Raw genomic sequence first — 22,106 nt, forward strand, 5'->3', positions numbered from 1 at the left:
CATTCTGATTCAGAGTCCTTCCTGGTGGTACTCACATTGCTCAGCCAAGATGGTTGCCAGCGACAAGGATTCTGGGAGGTTGTCAGACACGTGCCGTCTCCTTTTGACCTTTCCTGAACTCTTCTGGTTTGTGGTGTCTTATTAGTTCCATGTTCTTTACCAGGATCTCTGATCATAAAACAACTCATGTAAATAGTTGCCAAGGTGCCTGGCCAGAGTTGGCAGTTTCAGTCAGTGTGCTTACCCTAACACTTATAAGGGCAAATCAATGGGTCTTCACAGTCTTGATAAAATCCAGAGTCCTCAATTTCCCAATTGGAGAAGCCCATTTCTTCTCTTTTATTGCTTTCTGACACACATCTGAAGATATCATTCTGTGGGTCCATGTTCAAGTCCCTTGAGAAACTTCTAGGGAAAAGAGCAGTGGAATCCCCCCAGGATACCCCAGGCTCACGTCTGTGCACACTAAGGTGGCAGAGCACTCTGATGCCATCACCTGCTGATTATTTTCTCTTCCTAATCCTCAACCCTTCTTCTGAGACACAGGGGAGTATTTTCACTTTAAATCCTCCTCCAAAAAAGGCTCAAGATCAAATTCCAAATAGGGTGGTTAAGGTAGGTCACTAAGAGAGTAGTGCAATGGTGTGGCAGAGGGCATCGCAGGCAGAGAAAAGACAGGACATTATTATAAATAATTGTGATGTGTTATAATACTTAGTAATTATTGATTCAACGCGTGTTGGAGCCGTCGTTAACTTTAATTCTTTCCCAGGAGATTTTGATTCTGGAGGAGAGAACGGCGCAGGGTCAGCGGGGACTTTCCCAATTCTGAAAGGTAACAGAGGCTGCGGAAGGGGAAGGCTGGAACCCGCAATAGCCGGGAGTTGCCAATCTGCGAAGTCCCAGTTGCTTAAGGTGCCAGCGAACAAGGGCGTGGACGCAAATCCTGTTTGCCCAGGGCAAAGTCTTGAGACCTCGGTGTCCAATCAGTACGAGAGTAAACATCCGACGCGGCGCAGGCTGTACGGCGCGCCTCGGGTTCCCGGTGCCGCCCGGAAGGGCTCAGCCCGCCTCGGCCACGCCCCCGCGGCGACGCCGCACGTCCGGGCCGCCTCGCCACCCGATTGGCCGGGAGGCCGGAAAGCCGGCCCCGGCCGCCACGTGTACTAGGGGCCCGCCGGAAGGCGAAGGCCGGCGCTGACTCGGCGGGCGTGTGAGGCGGGGAGGCGGCCGGGGCTGCGTCGCCATGGAGCGGGACGGGGATCAGCTGTCCGCGCGGCCCGCCCTGGAGACCGAGGGGCTGCGTTTCCTTCACGTCACGGGTGAGTGGGCGCGCGCCGCGGGCTGCGGGGCAGCGCCACCACCGCCGGCTCGCCGCCATGTTCAGTGAGTAGTCCTCCACGGCGCTCTGGGCCTGGCCGGCCGGCGGCCGGTGCCCGCAGGCTTGGGCGGTGGGCCGAAGCCGCGCGCGGAGGCTCTCCCGGAGCCCGGCTTCCCTGGGCTTTGCAGTCGACCCTTGGTTGGGCGAGTCCTTTACCTTGCGCGACACAGGCGGTACAAGCCCTTCCGGGTCCCGGTTACTGGGCTCACCGGGCCCTTGTCGTTTGCCGCCAAGCCGCGCTCCCCACACCGCCGCGCCCTTGCGCACGCCCCCAAACTCTGTCCTGTGCCACGCCCCCGCGGCTACCCTTTTCCGTCCGTTGCCTGGATCCTTAAAGCCCTTCCCTTCCTGATTCGGACACACCCCGTCATCCTTCAAAACCCGGCTGTCGTGCCCCGCCTGCCTCGGGCTTGCCCCTCCGATTCCCCAGACGGCAGAGAAGTACCTTCTCAGGGATCCCTGGATTGTACTTCTCGCTGTTTTAACTGCCTTAGGAAGTCCTCCGCTAGGAAAGTCCGGTGGTAGTGTCATTTTTAGTTTCTTGAAAACTGTGAATGTTTTATTCTTTTCAGTGGGCTCCCTGCTGGCCACTTACGGCTGGTACATCGTCTTCAGCTGCATCCTTCTCTACGTGGTTTTTCAGAAGCTTTCCACCCGGTTGAGGGCGTTGAGGCAGAGGCACTTAGATCAAGCTGCCGCTGCTCTGGGTTAGTATGTCTGTGTGTGTGTACGTGCGTGTGCGCGCGTGTACGCTCTGTCGTGTCCGAGTCTTTGGGGCCCATGGTCTGTAGCCTGCCAAGCTCCTCTGTCTGTCCCTGAATTTTCCAGGGAAGTGGACTGAAGGCGTGGCTTTACCCGTACTTGTAGTATTTATAAGTTAGTCTATTGTTATGAGTAAGAGGTATCCGTCTAATCTGTGTGGGAGGAAAACTGTTTTACACTTCTGAAGTTGATTTTGGTGAATTGCAATAGTGTTTTTTTTAATTTCAGTTTTTGATGGGGTGAAAAACCTGCTTGATGATGTGTAGAACACCCTCTGCTTGCATCATTCTTCATTTACAGGAGAGATTAAAATGAAAGCGTCACAGCTTCTCCAGTTATGGGTGTGCCTACTAACTCTCAGTTATCTCTAGAACCCTTGTGAGTGACAGGAACCTCAGCCTTCTTAGTTCCTCACATCCACTGTATTTTGCTTTTCACAACTTACTCATCAGACCTGATGGCAGATTTACACATGGCTGTTTCAAAAACTCATTCCCTCTAAAACAGTCACCTTTTAACTTGTTAGAAGATACAGTTTCTGAGAACATATTCAAAAGAAATGTTCAGTATTTTGATAATAGTAGTATAATTAAATAACTACTAATCATCAGTGATCTGAGTCACCACAGTTATGAAGCTGAGGAAGAAAACAAACATCATAACTTAAAAGTAGTCATTAGTAGAAGGACCTAAAAAATTCCTTCACTCTCCTCTCCCATGAAACCCTGTGGTCCTGCCATTATCTCATTTTTTTTTTTTTTTGGTTGTTGGCTATATATCCCCAAAAAACAAAGTACAGTTGTAAATCTTGCTTAAGTTGCAGGATAATGTGAAGTGGATGAGGTTAGAGAACAGCTTCAGTCACCTGGTACAAGCCATTACTGGCACTGTGAGCTGCTGACAGCTGAGGAGTGGATTTATAAGATAATGGGATGGGCATCTCAGAAGAGGCGTTTGTTTTAAGAAAGCGTTGCACAAAGTAAATGTGCAGTGAAAGGTGTACTTTGTGTTGTACAATTTTGTTAGGAAAATTAGGCTTAAAAAATCCACACATAATTTCTTTTTTTCTAAGAATAAAACAGCAATTTCAAATGTTGCTACAATTCACATTTCTATAAAGTAGAACAATAGTTTCATTTTTAAAGGTAAAAGTCTGTTCATTTCTGCCACCACACACATACACACAACTCCCAGCCATACCCATTTTGTCCCCTGTTTTATGTGGATTCAGTTAAGTGACCTTTTTTCCATTGCTTTTTACTGTCTGTGGGTAATGGTGATCACATATCCTTTGGATGATGCTGATGTGAACATAATAGTTCCAGTTTGTTTCTTTGTAGAGAAAATTAGTCACACCACTGCGTAGTTCCCCGTAGTGCTCCTTAAACACAGTGGTCTGCATAAAGCAGGTCAGAAACTTGTGTTTTTGTGTAATTTGCTTTGTTGTATAAACCAGATAAAAATAAATATCTGGGGCGGCCATTTCTATTAACGCTAGTTGGAAGGATTTTTCTTTTCTGTAGAAACAAGGATAAAATACCTAAATATCTTTATCTTTCTGGTATATATCTAGACTAATTAGGTGATAGCTAATGATCAGAAAACTTTCTTTCCCTTGGTTATCTTCTAGAATTCTGGTAAACCTAGAGGCTGGGTGTTAGGAGGCATCCAGGATGTGAAATCAAATTTTCCTGTGGCTGCCTGACCACTTATATTTTAATCTTAGGGCCCATGCCAGATTCTCTGAATTGGGACTGCTCAGGTAGCCCAGAAATCTGTTTTGAACAGAGATTTCTGGTGCTGTAAGTATTTAACAAGGACTCTGAACTGAGGCTGTGTGATAGTCTCCTTCCCCTTTAAGCAGTAATTAAATATATGCAGAAGAATAGGCTTATTCATGTTAAAAAGTTTTTGTATTGTTTGATTTCTGTACACTTCTAATAATATAGACCGCAAGAGTTTCCATTTTATATTTTACAAGGTGCTTTATTCCAGTTTTTTTCTGCCTTTTCAGAACCTGATATTGTTGTTAAACGGCAGGAGGCTTTAGCAGCTGCTCGTTTGAAAATGCAAGAAGAATTGAATGCACAAGTTGAAAAACATAAAGAGAAATTAAGACAGGTATGTACTGGTTTTAGTTTGAATACATGTTATTTGAGGTTTAGTTGGTAAAAGTGTGTGTATGTGTGTGTGCATGCACTCACATTATGGTGGGTACAGGGAACACTTTCAGGCTGAATCATTTCCACTTAGTTAAGTATTGCTCAGCATGTTTTACTTGTGTAATTTCTTAATATTTAGAGGTGAAATGCTCTTAAAGAATTAAGTGCTCTTAAGTAGTCTTGTATTTATGTTTTTACTTTTAAGTGGTTCCCTTATAGCAGTATTTTGCCCAACAAAAGCATGTGCTGTGTGCAGGAGCCGTACCACCAGACACAGAACACACATTCAGCATCTTCATGGTCGGTTTCAAGCTTTGCATCTCTCAGGACCTGACTTGGTGGGGCCACTCTTCAGTGGAGTAAAGAAGAGCCAGGGGAGGGTGGCAATGGACTGAGGTGGTGGGGAGGAAGAACCAGGGGCTACTGTTGAAGTGACCTGAGCAGCCAGGTGGCTTGTGCTGCTCTTCACAGGAGTGAAGTCACACTTCCTGTGTTGGCCCCAGTCTGTGTAACTGAAGCAGCTAAGTGTAGGCTCCACTTTCTGGTTTCATTACAGATGTTTCTGGGCCCCTCTTTATCCCCTTAGAAGGAAACCAGAGAAGTTGGTCTTCCTGCTGGTCTTACATGTGTCTCTGGTATTTCCAGAAAGGAATGCCTCTCTGCCACCACTGGTGGCTTTTGTTTTCTGCATGATCACTTAGTACATGGCTGGTGTCCCTATCGTGGCTGGAGCCCAGAGTGAAAGGACAGAGCAAAGTTTTTTAGGTATTTTTCCAGAAATATTTTATCCATATACAAATACATGCTTATGTAATTTTTCCATAGAAATGGCAGCATAATACACATAGATGCTATTTTTAAGCAGTTTTTTTTTTTTTCTTAAGCTTTAGAAACTGTTTTAAAGTTTTTGAGAAATATTTAATTGTTTTGTTTCTAGAGCCCAAGAGTAAGTTAAGTTCCTTCTACATGTCAAAATTAATGACTTGAGGGTTTGAGTTTTTTGCATTAGTAAAAAAACGGCCTGATCATTTACCCAGTTTGCTGATGTAGCTGGAAAAAAAAAACTTAAATCTGTAATGTGAGCCTCCTAAAATTGGAGAAAGGATAGAAGCCTGTGTTCAGTTTTAAAGTTGTGGTTCTCTTTTGTTTGTTCAGTCTCTGAGTCGTATGTCTGGCCCTTTGCTACCCCATGGACCACAGCATGCCAGGCTTCTCTGTCCTTCACCATCTGTGGGAGTTTGCTCAAACTCATGTCCGTTGAGTCGGTGATGCCATCCAACCGTCTTATCCTCTGTCACCCCTGTTTCCTCCTACCTTCAATCTTTCCCAGCATCAGAGTCTTTTCCAATGAGTCAGTTCTTCGGATCAGGTGGCCAAAGTATTGGAGCTTCAGCTTCAGCATCAGTCCTTCCAATGAATATTCAGGACTGATTACCTTTAGGATTGACTGGTGTGTTCTCCTTGCTGTTCACAGGACTCAGAAGAGTCTTCTCCAGCACCACAGTTTGAAAGCATCTATTCTTTGCTGCTCAGCCTTTTTTATTGTCCAACTCTCGCATCCATACATGACTGCTGGTAAAACCATAGCTTTGACTATGGACCTTTGTCGGCAAAGGACTGTCTCTGCTTTTTAATACACTGTCTAGGTTGGTCATAGCTTTTCTTCCAGGGAGCAAGCATCTTTTAATTTCATGGCTACAGTCACAATTTCGGAGCCCACAAAAATACAGTCTGTTACAGTTTCCATTGTTTTCCCATCTGTTTGCCATGAAGTGATGGGACTGGATGCCATGATCTTCGTTTTTCAATGTTAAGTTTTAAGCCAGCTTTTTCACTCTCCTCTTTCACCTTCATCAAGATGCTCTTGATGCTTTCTGCCATTAGGGTGGTGTCATCTGCATATCTGAGGTTATTGATATTTCTTCTGGCAATCTTGATTCCAGCTTGTGCTTATTCAGCCTGGCATTTCCCGTGATGTACTTTGCATAGAAGTTAAATAAGCAGGGTGACGTATAGCCTTGATACTCCTTTCCTAGTTTTGGACCAGACCATTGTTTATGTCCGATTCTATCTTCTTGACTTGCATACAGGTTTTGCAGGAGACAGGTAGGGTGGTCTGGTATTCCCATCTCTTTAAGAATTTTCCACAGTTTGTGATCTGCACAGTCAGAGACTTTAGTGTAGTCAGCGTGGTTCTGTATACTTAAGAAAAGTAACAGTCTTCCTGTCTCACAGTTTAGTCTGTTCTCTTGTATGTGGTCTCAGAATTTTTCACTTTGTACCATTCTGGTGTTTTCCATGTTGGCTATAAACATAAAAGAACCTTCAGATCAAGAAGCGGTTTCTTCCTTAACCTCCTGTACTTGCAGACAGTGTAGGCATGAAGGGACAGGCATTTGGGCTTAACAGTGATGGACCCTGAGCCGTTAAGAAATTTCTGGATATGCGCTTTCTAATGCATCCTCTTGCATATCTTTGTGGCATCACAGTTTAATTGGAACCAGAATGAATTGAAGTTTGGGTTTGGGTTGCATCAGGAATTGAGAGAGTTAGTGACCTTTGTGTGCACGTGAGTTGCAGTACCCAGTTGTTCAAGGAGTAGGAAGCAGAGGCGAAGACCTCGGGCACTGTATTTCCCTCCTGTTCACTGCTCAAGCTTTCCCAGGTGCTCGTTGTTGGACATAGTTTTCTACTGAGATTAGTTTTCTCTTATGCTCCCGCAGTACCTTACTTTGAGAGAACTTTCAAATTTACTCTGATTGGTTCCTCACAGCCTTCAAAGTTGAAGGGTTAATTGACTTTCCTCAGGTGACACAACCAAATAGCAGCAAAGCATACCTGCCAGCCACACTGACCCTTTTCAAGTCAGGGTTCTTCCACATGACCAGAAATGTCTAATTTAAAAGAAGAATAGGTATTGTTTCTTCTGTGACACTTTTTGCTTTCTTTAATAGTATGCAAAAGCAAAAGATTCTGTATCTGAATTAAACTCAACACACCACTAGATGATAGCTGCTTTATTAACTGAAGAAAGTGCAGGTGAAAGTTTGAAGAACATTTAAATTACAGATTATGAAAAGCACATTTTCTTTGAGAAAGATGGCAGCTTATGAATTCATTCTGTATCATGTGCGATTCTTCCTCAGCTTGAAGAAGAAAAAAGGAGACAGAAGATTGAAATGTGGGATAGCATGCAAGAAGGAAAAAGTTATAAAGGAAATACAAGAAAGCCTCAGGTGATGTAGCCTTCAACCTAGTGGACTTTTTGAAGTAGGTGAAGATTCGTGGAGTAGTATGTCTTAACTAGATTCTTAAGCCTGTATATGTTCAAGCAGGAAGAAGACAGTCCTGGGCCTTCTACTTCATCAGTCATCCCGAAACGAAAATCTGACAGAAAGCCTTTGCGAGGAGGAGGTAAGTGTCAAATGTTAAAGCATTCTGAACAATGACTGGCTGAATTTACCTGAAACAGGATTCTCTTTTCTTGATTCATTGTCTATAAACTGAGACTAATTCTTAAGTGTAGATTATGAAGATTAAATAAAAGAAATAGATGTAAAACAGCCGTCAGCGGCTGGAAATGACCAACCTGCTGAACCCTATCATTGCCCCAGGGCCTCCAGCAAGGCTGTGGGTGCATGTCCTGTTTCCAGGAGGCCTCTGACCTCCTTGGCCTCACAAAAGTTAGCAGTTGATCAGCAATGAAGAAGGAGGTCACTCGAGGCTCTCAGGAAATAATCGGGACAGTTGCACTTGTATTTTAGTATTTTTCACTTGATCCCACAGTCCTGTAATGGGTGAGTTAAGTGAGGCAAGGAGTAGTTTGCCTGTTTTGCATATGAATGGGTCAGGGGCCTAGGACCCAGGGTTTGGTCTTTACAGCCAGGGCTGCCTTGTTTCTTAGAAATAACTCCCTCAAGGAGGCATGAACAGATACTCATTAAGAGACCTTTTGTGTGCAGTACCCCCCAGCACTCTGGGTGGCTCCATAGCAGTCTGTACCATCCCATCCTTGAGGACTTTCACGTACTTTTGGGAAGATGGGACTCCCATACAATTGAAAATAAGGAATCCTTTGTGATCTGCCAGGAGTTCCTCCTCCATCTGGAGAGAGGGGTGGGCAAAAGCATTAGAATACTTTGTGAAGGAACCAGTTCTAGGCTGAAGACACTTTTTTCTATCTGGGAAGAGGGGTTTTCTCTGGCTAGGTGCCAGCAGAGGCAGAGGTGTGGAAGCCCGGCCAACCTCTTGGAGGACTGAGGGGAGTCTGTGAAGCTTGTGAGCTCTGTGAAGCCGGGACACAAGGTGGGCTGCCCTTTAAAGTGGGCTCTGATCCCTTCCTTTGTGTTAGGAACTCAAAGCTGTCCTGTATAGGGGAGTGGTGTGTCTGAAAAGAAAATGCTTTTTTAAGTCTTTTTCGTGCTCCAGCAAGAAATCTTCTAAGACCATTTTGCAGAGCAAAGAGTGGTAGTATTCAGGAGACAATTGTAGAAAATGGAATGTATGGTGTGCTGTGTGCATGCCTCTAGCATTCCCAGCAGTCCAGAGCTGGGGGCTTCGAATGGCTTGTCTTTACAGGCCATAAAGAAACTGAGTCACAGGGAGTTGGTGACCAAAGATTCTACAGTAAGTAAGAAACAAAACCACCTCATTTAAGGTCTTGCTGACTCTAGAGCCTGAGCAGAATGGTCGCCAAATGTCTATTAACTTTAGGAAGTTAATGAGTGGGCAAGGATGGGTGTGGGGGCTGGGGCATGTGGATTTTCCAGTTCTGACTGGTGAAAGTGACAGCAAGTTCCATTCTGTTTTGATTTTTATAATTTATTTTCTGTAGCTTGATAAGTTCTTACTTGAATGTATTCATTTTATTAAGCACTACAGTTAGAAGCCTTTATATATTTAAATTTAACCATCTTGAGTGGCTTTGGGGGCAAATTTTTTGTGTATTTGGGGGAGATTTTTGTGTTTTGATAGCTAAAACAGAAGCTGAATGGCTTGTTTTATTCAAGTCAGTTCAGACTGCAATCACATTATAGAAAGTCAGTTCAGTATATACAATGCAATATAATGCAATCACATTATAAAGTTTTTTTCTCTTGTGGTAGCTTAAAGTTTTATGAAAATGTTTATGAGGATAGGATCGTATCTTTGCAGTACTTTGCATATCAGGCTTACAGTCTTCTGTTTGATGCAAAATGTTTCCAGCACTGTTTTGCTTCCTTTCTGTTGTCACAGGTTACAATCCTTTGTCTGGTGAAGGTGGTGGAACCTGCTCCTGGAGACCTGGACGCAGAGGACCCTCATCTGGTGGATGAGGCTAAGAATCTTGTTAGTGTCACTTTTGACATTAGCAAGATGAATCCTTAATCCTCAACTCAATTGCCTTACGCATGCTTTTCACAGTGATTGGCCAGGGGGAGGGGCTTTCTTTCTGTTCTTAACTATACTGATGACTTCAAGGGTTGAAGGCAGCATAGGGTGTGGACATGGCCACTAGACAGTAATTGCAGTTAGTCACACTGCACTGAAGCCAGTGACTGGTCATTGATTTCACAGGTCGTGTTAGTTGGTAGCTAAGGGCTTCCAGGTGATTGGTGATCTTGATAAAAGAGACCTGGCAATGATCCTTCAAGTTAAGAGGTCCTTGCTGGTAGGACAGTCTCTGTGACAGCTTGCGTTGAATGATGTCTTCCTTGTAAATGGTGAACCCACCAGCAAGGATTACTGATGCAGACAGTTGATGGGGTGGTTCTGTAAATTTATATGTACAGAACTGTAAAAAAAAAAAAAAAAGACTGTAAATATTAAAAAATGCAGAGAACATTTTCAGTATCTTTATTAAATTTAAGGAAATTTCTTTATGAACTTGAATTTGTCTCTCTAACATTATACAGCTTTTTATCATTCACAACCTCCCATTAATAAGACTTTCTTTCTCTTCTCATTATTGCTCACCTCATAGAGCATGAAAAGTGGGCACCTGAAGTGGTTTTCAGAGTTGGAGGGCTCCTGGGGGTTTATCCACAAAACCAGGCACTGGGAGTTGAGTTTCTGCATTAATAGGGCAAAGAAACCTCTTGCCTATAAGTACATCAGGGGTCAGTGGGGTTTTTGGAAGCCCTGTGAGTCCTCTGTCTTGCACTCATTTCTTACGTCCTTGTCCAGAGCCTCTGTGAAGTATGTTATAAAGGGCCAGGTAGTAAAGATTTTAGGCTTGGCAGGCGGCGCAGTCTTTATTTTTCAAATTTTTAAAGAATTGTTAAATACATTTAAAAATATTGAGCTCACAGGCTAGATTGTTCCTGCTGCCTGTAGTTTGCTGATCCCTGCTTCATGTCAAGATCATGAGAAAGAATAATGGAAAGTTTTAGACTTGGGTTAAAATACTTCATCTAGGTCTGTTATTTACTTCTAGAGAGATTGATTCCCTGTAGGATATAAACGAACTTTTAAGAGTTCTTCCTTTAATATATTTTCTGTAGTTGAAAATACATAGTTAAGCAGATATCAGCTATTCATTTTAGAAATAGAAGGCATGTTTCAGTATACTATTAGCTGTGACTTTCCCCTCAAACCTTCTTTTTTCCCCCATAAGTTAAGAAATTATCAGGTGTAAACACAGGAAGAAATGTTGAATTCTGTGTACCCACCTCGCATCTGGCAGTATGACTGTGGTGGTAGAGGGGTGGTGCCATGTGAGTAATTGATGGGGAGATAATAGAAGAGAGAAGGAAACTAATTTTGTAATAGCATTTGAAGAGCACGTGCTGTTTGCCAAGCATGTACATTTATATTTAATCCTCACTACAGTCCTGTGAGGTAGGTACTTCTAATTAACCTTGGTTTTTAGAAACTAGCTTATAGGGTCAACTGGTGCAAGACCCCGATCACTATAGTCTGTTTGTCCTTGTGTTTCTGATAGCCAAAGGCTGTACAGCCAAGGGTCATAGAAAACCAAGATGGGGAGCTTGATATAGCTAATGAAACAGCTACCATGTGGAATAGTGAATGCTCATGAAGTATTGTGTGCTACGAGTCAAGAGCAGTAGATATTTCAGAAGCGTGGACTGAAGCTGCCAGAGGAGATGGGTCCTGTGCTCCTGTTGGAAGAAGTGCCAGAATCTGAGGCCCCTGGGGAAGAAGGGGTGGGTCAGAACACAGCCGAACAGGCAGAACACTGCCTTACGCTGCAGTGGGGGGCTGCAGCTTGGAACTGATGCAGTAGTCGTGTATTTAAATGTTGCGTAACCCAGTCCATCCTGATCGTGGAGTAACATTAGTAAGTGGGCAGAAGACACAAACTTTCAGCTGAAACTTTCTGATGCCTAGAGTTGTGGCTTTGGCCAAATGCAACTGCTTCTGTTGGGAAAAGGAACTACACCCTCCTTCTCAAGGACCACTCTTAGCTATCTTCCTTTTCTCCCCTGTGCCATTTCTATTAGCTGCTCCTCAAACATGTCAAGTATTTATCATAATATAAGCACAGAGCCACATCACATCCACAAAACCCTGATTCCCACTGGTGCTGTTTCCTGTGGAACGAGCTTTGAGTTGTCTCCATTCATCATCTGTTTCTGCACTCCCTTTGCTTAATGCTGCAGATGCTCTTCCTGGATCATCCCGTTTCACTCCAGTGGAGTTTTTGGTTTCATCTTACTTGACCTGACAGCAATTGGCCCTTCTTGCAATTTTCCCTTCTCTTGCCTTCTGAAACACCACACTCTGGGTCTTTACTCCCAAGACAGCTTATACTTCTGTGCCAACCCTGCCCAGCACTTCTGGTCTTACTGAATAAGTTCCTATACTTTTTCCAATTTATCTTCCTCCATTTGCTGTTATATTTGGTTCACTAAAGCTCTTCTTAAGGTGACATGTATCCAATGGATCATTCTTGGCTTTCATCATTTGCAGTAATTGCATACTCCTTGAAAAACTGTTCTCAATTTCTGGGGCTTTGCAGTTGTCTGGTTTTTTCCTACCTTTCTTATCAATCTCCTGCTGTTTTTCTTCAACTTCCTGAGCTCTAAATGCTGATGTTGAAGTTACAAAAGGAGTTATAAAAGGCAAAAAGGTAATCAGTGTGAGTAGACATTGGAGAAACCACAAATATATGATGGAGTGATTAGGCAAATTGGTATTTGTAGCTTGAAACAAAATGTCAGCATAGCATACCCCAATTCAAATACTGTGTATCCAAAGAACTTAGATGGAAAATGATGTATTCTGGAAAACTGAAGTCTCAGAGTCATACCAGTCTGGCAATGAAGAAGATACTATAAACAGCACAGAAATATGCCCTGCCCTCATGGGCCATTCTATCTGTTGGAGGGAGATGAACATCACACAGTTGTTAATAGGAAAATAAATGACTGAAAACAGCAAAGGATGGTGGGATAGAAGGACAAGAGTTCATCCCTTCTTACAAAAAAAAACTAAATAGCAACTAACTGCTGAGCAGCCATGAACAACAACAAAAATGGGGGAACCTACCAAAAAAGATAACCTACATGCAAAGACAAGCCACAAGATGACTTGAGGGGTGCAATTGTGATAAATCCCATACCCAAAGGGTGGGTAACCCACAACTGGAAATCAGTTGTCCACAGAAGTTCTCCCACTAGAGTGAAAGATCTGAGTCCCACATCAGGATTCTCAGCCTGGGGCCTGGCAATGGAAGGAGGAGCCTCCAGAGAATCTGACTGTGAAGGTCAGCATGCTGTGTCTCAGGAATTCCACAGGACTGAGGGAAACAGAAATTCTACTTCTGGAGGGCACCAAGAGTCTAGTCTGCACCAGAACTTAGGGGGAAAAGGAGCGACCACATAAAAGACTGGGCCAAGATCTCCAATCTGCTAGTTTTGGAGGGTCTTGAGCAGAGCCAGGGGACAGCTAGGAACAAGAAAATTACGAGTGTAAAGGCTCACTGCTCAGTTCAGTTCAGTCGAGTCTGACTCCTTGTGAACCCATGGACTGCAGCACACCAGGCTTCTCTATCCATTGCCAACTCCTGGAGCTTGCTCAGACTCATATCCATTGAGTCAGTGATGGCGTCCAACCATTTCATCCTCTATTGTCCCCTTCTCCTCTTGCCCTCAATCTTTCCTAGCATCGGGATATTTTCCAATGAGTCAGCTCTTCACATCACATGGCCAAAGTATTGGAGATTTCAGCTTCAACATCAGTTCTTCCAATGAATATTCAGGACTGGTTTCCTTTAGGATTAACTGCTTTGATCTCCTTGCAGTCCAAGGGACTCTCAAGAGTCTTCTCCAACACCACACAGTTCAAAAGCATCAATTCTTCGGCGCTCAGCTTTCTTTATGCTTCAACTCTCACATTCATACATGACTACTGGAAAAACGATAGCCTTGACTAGACGGATCTTTGTTGGCAAAGTAATGTCTCTGCTTTTTAATACACTGTTTAGGTTGGTCATGGCTTTTCTTCCAAGGAGTAAGTGTCTTTTAATTTCATGGCTGCAGTCACCATCTGCAGTGATTTTGGAGCCCCCAAAAATAAAGTCTGTCACTTTTTCCCCATCTTTTTGCCAGGAAGTGATGAAACCAGATGCCATGATCTTTGTTTTTTGAATGTTGAGTTTTAAGCCAGCTTTTTCATTCTCTTTGACTTCCATCAAGAGGCTGTTTAGTCCCTTTTTGCTTTCTGCTGTAAGGATGGTGTCATCTGCATATCTGAGGTTATTGATATTTCTCCCGGCAATCTTGATTCCAGCTTGTGCTTCATCCAGCCCGGCATTTCGCATGATGTACTCTACATATAAGTTAAATAAGCAGGTTGACCATATACAGCCTTGACATACTTCTTTCCCAATTTGGACCAGTTCCATGTTCAGTTCTATGCTTGCTTCTTGACCTGCATACAGGTTTCTCAGGAGGCAGGTAAGGTGGTCTGGTGTTCCTGTGTCTTTAAGAATTTTCCAGTTTATTGTGATCAACACAGTCAAAGGCTTTAGCATAATCAATAAAAGAGAAGTTGTTTTTCTGGAACTGTCTTGCTTTTTCTATGATCAAACATGTTGGCAATTTGATCTCTGGTTCCTCTGCCTTTTCTAAATCCAGATGAACATCTGGAAGTTCTTGGTTCACATACTGTTGAAACCTTGCTTGGAGAACTTTGAGCATTACTTTGCTAGTGTGTGAGATGAGTACAACTGTGCGGTAGTTTGAGCATTCTTTGGCATTGCCTTTCTTTGGGATTGGAATGAAAACTGACCTTTTCCAGTCCTGTGGCCACTGCTGAATTTTCCAAATTTGCTGGCATACTGAGTGCAGCACTTTCACAGCATCATCTTTTCAGATTTGAAATAGCTCAGCTGGAATTCCATCACCTCCACTAGCTTTGTTCGTGGTGATGCTTTCTAAGGCCCACTTGACTTTGCATTCCAGGATGTCTGTCTCTAGGTGAGTGATCATGCCATCATGTTTCCCTGACGTTGCTAGTTTTGTTATTTGTATGAGATGATTCCCTGCCTTTATGTTTGCCCTCACAAGTGATCACACCAGATAACCATGGTGGTGTGATCACTGGTGAGGGCAAACATAAAGGTAGGAAATCATCTCATACAGATATCAAAACTAACAATTGTGAGGAGAGCACAAATACACTGTATTGTAAAGCATTTGAAATTAAGCAGCAGACAACTTAAAACAATCTTATTTACATATAGTTGCTATGCCAAATCCTCATGGTCACTGCAAATCAAAAGTCTATAATAGTTACAGAAAAACGAATTCAAACAACACTAAATCATCAAATCACAAGAGAACAGAGCAAAAGAGGAAGGGAAAAAGAAAGATCTACAAAAACAAATCCAACATAATTTAAGAAAATGACAATAGGAACACATTGAAAATTACTTTAAATGTAAGTGAATTAAAGGCTCCAACCAAAAGACATAGACTGGCTGCATGGATACAAAAATAAGACCCACATATATGCTATCTACAAGAGACCTACTTTAGATCTAGGGAGAGATACAGACTGAAAGTGAGGGAATCGAAAAAGGCATTCCATGCAAATGGAAATCACAAGAAAGCTGGAGTAGCGATACTCAGATAAAATAGACTGGAATAAAGATGTTACAAGAGATAAAGATACTATATAATGATTAAGAAATCAATCCAAGAAGATGATATATCAATTATATATGCACCCAACATAAAAGCACCCCAAATACGAAGCCATAAAAGGAGAAATCAACAGTAAGACAATAATAGTGGGAACTTTTGTCAATGGACAGATCATCTAGACAGATCATCTAGACAGAAAATAAGGAAATGCAAGCCTTAAGTGGCCTATTGTTCTACCACGTTCTGTGTTGGGTATGGGTCTGTCATCTCCCAAGGAACGAATTCACTCTGGGACCAAAGGAACAGTCACTCAGGTCTTTGCAGGAGTGTAAAGTTTTAGTAAAAGTCAGGAAGTAATAGGGACCGTTTCTGGCCCAGACACCAGAAGGGGTAGGAAGAGACCCACATACAGCTTTTAAGACATTATATACCTTTTGACGTGTTATGCTAAAAATAGTTTTGGCATAAGATTCATTAGGTCAGTTTGTCTCCCTTAGATCTTGTGACAAAGGCCGGTCACCTGACAACATCAAGGAACCTTTTCCTATGGCTCCAATGTTACAAATACCAGCTCTCTAGCTCCCATTTCTGATGTGGGTGAACAGCCATAAATTCCAAACAGCCATAAATACTAGGACATGTATGACTACATGACTGGGCCCATGGACTATTCATCCACGTGCCTAAGAAATTCTATCAAGATTAGACTAGATAGACTAATTGATACTTATAAAGCATTCCATCCAAAAGCAGCAGAATGCACATACTTCTCATGTGCACATGGAACATTCTCCAGAATTGACCACATGCTGAGCACAAAGCTAGTGTCAGTTAATTTAAGAAAATTGAAATCCCACCAAGCAACTTTTCAACCACAACACAATATTAAACTACAAGAAAAAAACAAAATCACAAACATGAAGGCTTAACAATACAATTAAACAACCAGTGAATCAAAGAAATCAAAGAGGAAATAAAAAATACCTAGAGACAAATGAAAATAAAAATATAATGATCCAAGCTTGTGGGACGTTGCAAAAGCAGTTCTAAGAGGAAAGTTTATAGCAATATAATCTTAACTCTGGAAACAAGAAAAACAACAAACAACTTAATCTTACACTTCAAGCAACTAGAAAGATAAACAAAACCCCAAGTTAGCAGAAGAAAAGAAAGCATAGAGATCAGAGCAGAAATAAATAGAAATGACAAAAAGAAAAATAGAAAAGATCAATGAAAGTGAAACCGGGTTATTTGAAAAGATAAAACGGATAAACATTTGGGAAGACTCATCAAGAAAATGAAGAGGGCTCAAATCAATGTAATTAGAAATTAAAATAAGTTACAGTTGACACCACAGAAATGCAAAGGATCTTAAGATCACTACAGACTAATATGCCAATAAAAGGACAACCTTGAAGATACGGAAAAGTTCTTAGAAAGGTACAATCTCCCAAGACTGAAGAAATAGAAAATATGTACAGACCAATCACAAGTACTGAAACTGAAACTGTGATTAAAAAAAAAAAAAAACTCCCAATAAATAAAAGTTCAAGACTAGATGGCTTCAGAGATGAATTCTGTCAAACATTCATTGTCACTCAGTTGTGTCTGACTCTTTGTGACCCGATGGACTGCAACACATCAGGCTTCCCTGTCTTTCACTATCTCCTGGAATTTGCTCAAACTCATGTCCATTGAATTGATGATGCCATCTGACCATCTCATTCTGTTGTCTCCTTCTCCTACTGCTATATATCTTTCCTAGCATCAGGGTCTTTTCCCATGAGTCAGCTCTTCGTATCAGGTGGCCAAAGTATTGGAGCTTCAGCTTCAGCATCAGTCCTTCCAATGGATATTCAGGGTTGATTTCCTTTAGGATTGACTGCCTTGATCTCCTTGTAGTCCAAGGGACTCAATAGAATCTTCTCCAGCACCACAGTTTGAAAGCCTCAATTCTTTAGTGCTTAACCTTCTTTATGGTCCAACTGTCAACGTCTATGCATGACTACTGAAAAAGCCATAGCTTTGACTATATGGAACTTTTGTCAGCAAACTAACTGTTTTTAATATGCTGTCTAAGTTTGTTATAGTTTTTATTCCAAGGAGCAAGGGTCGTTTAATTTCATGGCTGCAGTCACCATCCACAGTAATTTTGGAGCCCAAGTAAATAAAGTCTGTCACTGTTTCCATTGTTTCCCCATATATTTGCCATGAAATGATGAGACCAGATACCATGATCTTTGTTTTTTGAATGTTGAGTTTTAAGCCAGCTTTTTCACTCTCCTCTATCACCTTTATCAAGAGGCTCTTTAGTTCCTCTTCCCTTTCTGCAGTTAGGGTGGTATCATCTATGTATCTGAGGTTATTGATATTTCTCCCAGAAATCTTGATTCCAGCTTGAGCCTCATCCATCCTGGCATTTTGCATGATGTACTCTGCATATAAGTTAAATAAGCAGGGTGACATTATACAGCCTTGATGTCCTCGTTTCCCAATTTGGAACCAGTCTGTTCTGTGTCCAGTTCTAACTATTGCTTCTTGACCTGAGCACAGGTTTCTCAGGAGGTGGATAAGGTGATCTGGTATTCCTATCTCTTTAAGAATTTTCCAGTTTCTTGTGATCTACAGACTCAAAGGATTTAGCATAGTCAATGAAGCAGAAGTAGATTGTTTTTCTGTAATTCTCTTGCTTTTCCAATGACCCAGTGGATGTTGGCAATTTGATCTCTCATTCCTCTGCCTTTTCTAAATCCAGCTTGAACATCTGGAAGTTCACAGTTCACATACTGGTAAAGCCTCACTTGGAGAACTTTGAGCCTTACTTTGCTAGCCTGTGAAATGAGTGCAATTGTGTGGTAGTTTGAACGTTCTTTGGCATTGCCCATTTTTGGGACTGAAATAAAACTGACCTTTTTCAGTCCTGTGGCCACTTCCGAGTCTTCCAAGTTTGTTGGCATACTGAGTGCAGCACTTTAACAGCATCATCTTTTAGGATTTTGAAATAGCTCAGCTGGAATTCCATCATCTCCAGTAGCTTTGTTTGTAGTGATGCTTCCTAAGGCCCACTTGACCTCACACTCCAAGATGTCTAGCTCCAGGTTAAAGATCATACCATCGTGGTTATCCAGGTCATTGAGATCTTTTTTGTGTAGTTCTTCTGTGTATTCTTGCCACGTCTTCTTAGTATCTTCTGCTTCTCTTAGATCCATACTGTTTCTGTCCTTCATTGTGCCTATAATTGCATGAAAATGTTCCTTTGGTGTCTCTGATTTTCTTGAAGAGATCTCTAGTCTTTCCCATTCTATTGTTTTCCTCTTTTTCTTTGCATTGTCACTTCAGAAGACTTTCTTATCTCTCCTTGCTATTCATTGGAACTCTCCATTCAGATGGGTATATCTCTTTCTCCTTTGCCTTTCACTTCTCTTCTCTTCTTAGCTATTTGTAAGGCCTCCTCGGACAACCATTTTGCCTGTTGGCATTTCTTTTTCTTGGAGATGATTTTGATCACCACCTGTTGCACAGTGTCATGAACCTCAGTCCATAGTTCTTCAGGCATTCTATCAGACCTAACCACTTGAATCTATTTCTCACTTCCACTGTTTAATCCTAAGGGATTTCATTTAGGTCATAACTGAATGGACTACTGGTTTTCCCTACTTTCTTCAATTTAAGACTGAATTTTGCAGTAAGGAGCTGATGATCTGAGCCACAGTCAGCTCCCAGTCTTGTTTTTGCTGACTATTTGGAACTTCTCCATCTTTGGCTCAAAGAATATTGTCAATCTGATTTTAACATTGATCATCTGATGATGTCCATGTGTCGAGTCTTCTCTTGTGTTGGAAGGTGTGCTATGACCATGTGTTAAAATTCTCTTAACTTTTAAAAAAGTTAAAATTCTCTTAACTTTTGCTTGTCTGGAAAGCTTTTGATTTCTCCATCAAATCTGAAGGAGAGTCTTGCTAGATAGAGTATTCTTGGTTGTAGGTTCTTCCTTTTCATCACTTAAAATATATCATGCCATTCCCTTCTGGCTTGTAGAGTTTTCTGTTGAGAAGTGAGCTGATAGCCTGATGGGAGTTCCCTTGTATGTTATTTGTCATTTTTCCCTTGTTGCTTTTAATATTTTATCTTTGTCTTCAGTTTTTGTCAGTTTGATTACTATGTGTCTCAGTGTGCTCCTCTGTAGGTTTATCCTGCCTGGAACTCTCTGTACTTCCTGGACTTGGTTGCCTATTTCCTTTCCCATCTTTGGGAAGTTTTCAGCTATTATCTCTTCAGGTATTTTTCAGGTCTTTTCTCTGTCTCTTCTTCTGGGACCCCTATAATGCAAATGTTGGTGCGTTTAATATCCCAGAGGTCTCTTAGGCTGTTTTCAGTTCTTTTTTCTATATTCTGTTCTGTGGCAGTGATTTCCATCATTCTGTCCTCCAGGTCATTTGTCTGTGCTTCTGCCTCTGTTATTCTGCTATTGATTCCTTCTAGTGTATTATTCGTCTCTGTTTGTTCCTTAGTTCTTTTAGATCTTTGGTAAACATTCTCAATTTTTGCCTCCATTCTTCTCCTAAGATCCTGGATCATCTTCACAATCACTTTTGTGACTTCTTCTGGAAGGTTGCCTATCTCTACTTCAATTAGTTGTTTTTCTGGGATTTTATCTTGTCCCTTCATCTGGGACATAACTTTCTGCTTTTTCATCTTAATTAACTTTCTGTAATGTGTTTTTTGTTTTAGTCACTGTGGTATTGTGCTACTTTCTTGCTGCTGCTTTCTGCCCTCTGATGGCTGAGGCTGAGGCTTGTGTGAGCTTCTTGATGGGAGGGACTGGCAACAGGAAATAGGGGTCTTGCTCTGGTGGGCATGGCCTTTCTGATTAAAGCTATAATCCAATTATATGCTGATGGGTGAGGTTACATTCCCTCCATGGTAGTTGTTTGGCCTGAAGCGACCCAACCCCAGGGTCTACAGGCTTTATGGTGGGGTTAGTGGCAAACTCCAGGAGCGTTTACACCAAGAGGGACCTTCCAGTGCCCCCATCCCTGTGGTGAGCCTCTGCCAACCCACGCTTCCACAGGAGGCCCTGCAACACTAGCAGGTAGTTTTGGTTCCGTCTTCTGTAGGGTCAGTGCTCCTCTCTGCTGGGTCTTATGCATGCAAAATTTTGTTTGTGCCCTCCATGTCTGGAGTCTTATTTCCCCCAGTCCTCTGGGGGACTCCTTTCTCCTGGGTCCTGGTGCACACAAGGTTTTGTTTGTGTCCTCCAGGAGTCTCTGTTTCCCCAGTCCTGTGGAAGTTCTGAGATCAAATCCAGCTGACCTTCATATTCAAATTCCCTAGGGGTTCCCAGTCCCTTTGTCAGATCCGCAGACTGGGAAGTCTGACATGGGGTTCAGAATATTCACAACAGTGCGAGAACTTCTTTGGTATTATCATTCTTCAGTCTGTGTGTCACTCACCTGGCGGGTGTAGGATTTGATTCTATCATGAGTACACCCCTCCTGTTGTCTCACTGCTGCTGCTTCTCTGTCTTTTGATGTGGGGTAGCTTTTTTTGGTGGGTTCCAGCATCCTCCTGTCGATGGTTGTTCAAAAGCTAGTTGCAATTTGGGTACTCTTACAGGAGGAGATGAGTACACACCCTTCTACTCTGCTATCTTGAACCAAATGCAATGTTGTTCTTTATAGCATCAGACTTTACGTTCACCACCAGATACATCCACAACTGGGTGTTATTTCTGAGGCTTTGGCTCAGCCTCTTCATTCCTTCTGGAGCTATTTCTCCACTCCAATAGTATATTTGACACCTATCTACATGGTGAGTTCATCTTTCAGTGTCATGTCTTTTTGCCTTTTCGTGCTGTTCATGGGCTTCTCAAGGCAAGAATGCTGAAGTAGTTTGCCATTCCCTTCTCCAATGGATCATGTTGTGTCAGAACTTTCCACCATTACCCATCCATCTTGAGTGGCCCTACACAGCATGGCTCATGGTTTCATTGAGTTAGACAAGGCTGTGACCCATGTGATCAGTTTGGTTAGTTTTCTGTGATTGTGGTTTTTATTCTGTCTGCTTTCTGATAGATAAGGATAAGAGGCTTGTGGAAGCTTCCTGATGGGAGGGACTGGCTGTGGGGGAATCTGATTCTTGCTCTGATGGGCGGGGCCAGGCTCGGTAAATCTTTAATACAATTTTCTGGTGATGGGTTGGGCTCTGTTCCCTCCCTGTAGTTTGGTCTAAGACCAAATTATGGTAGGGGTGGTGGCCTTAATGACAACCTCTTCCAAAGGACTTATGCAAGCATGCTTCACCTCCCAGAACTGCTGCAATCAGTGCCCCTGACCCCATGGCAGGCCACTGTCAAAACATGCCTCCACCGGAGACTCCTGAACACTCACGGGCAAGTCTGGATCAGTCTCTAGTGGGGTTACTGCTCCTTTCTCTTGGGTCCTGGTGTGCACAAGGTTTTGTTTGTGCCCTCCTAGAGTCTCTGTTTCCCCAGTTCTGTGGAAATTCCGTGATCAAATCCTGCTGACCTTCAAATTCAAATTCCTTGAGGGTTCTCAGTCCATTTGTCAGATCCCTAGGTTGGGAAATCCATTGTGGGGCCTAGAAGTTTCACAACAGTGCAAGAACTTCTTTGGTATAATTGTTCTCCAGTTTGTGGATCACGCACCTGGTGATTGTATAGTGGGGCTAATGATGACCTCCTTCAAGAGA

The 22,106-nt window shown here is 42.6% G+C and overlaps 1 protein-coding gene across 4 annotated transcripts; it reads left to right on the plus strand.

Moving 5' to 3' along the window:
• The first annotated feature begins 1,154 nt into the window (after window positions 1–1,154).
• SELENOS (selenoprotein S) lies at window positions 1,155–10,176 on the plus strand. 4 transcript variants are annotated; one of them, XM_043922586.1, is made up of 7 exons: window positions 1,155–1,322; window positions 1,954–2,088; window positions 4,158–4,264; window positions 7,452–7,541; window positions 7,638–7,719; window positions 8,495–8,610; window positions 9,541–10,176. In XM_043922586.1, exons 1-6 carry the CDS (start codon window positions 1,247–1,249, stop codon window positions 8,563–8,565), a joined length of 561 nt encoding a protein of 186 aa, XP_043778521.1. In that variant the 5' UTR covers window positions 1,155–1,246; the 3' UTR covers window positions 8,566–8,610; window positions 9,541–10,176. The 4 variants fall into 4 exon arrangements, with proteins under 4 accessions (XP_043778521.1, XP_043778522.1, XP_043778519.1 ...); XM_043922587.1 differs by having other exon boundaries at window positions 1,158–1,322; window positions 7,641–7,719; XM_043922584.1 differs by lacking the exon at window positions 8,495–8,610 and having other exon boundaries at window positions 1,158–1,322.
• Window positions 10,177–22,106: the final 11,930 nt, after the last annotated feature.

This window comes from Cervus elaphus, chromosome 13 (assembly GCF_910594005.1).
Source record: "Cervus elaphus chromosome 13, mCerEla1.1, whole genome shotgun sequence".
Lineage (NCBI taxonomy): Eukaryota > Metazoa > Chordata > Mammalia > Artiodactyla > Cervidae > Cervus > Cervus elaphus.

Coding starts and splice junctions, on each gene's coding strand:
- SELENOS (XM_043922584.1), top strand. CDS start 1,247: ATGGAGCGGGACGGGGATCAGCTGTCCGCGCGGCCCGCCCTGGAGACC. Junction 2,089..4,157: donor TCAAGCTGCCGCTGCTCTGG/GTTAGTATGTCT, acceptor CTGCCTTTTCAG/AACCTGATATTGTTGTTAAA. Junction 4,265..7,451: donor ATAAAGAGAAATTAAGACAG/GTATGTACTGGT, acceptor ATTCTTCCTCAG/CTTGAAGAAGAAAAAAGGAG.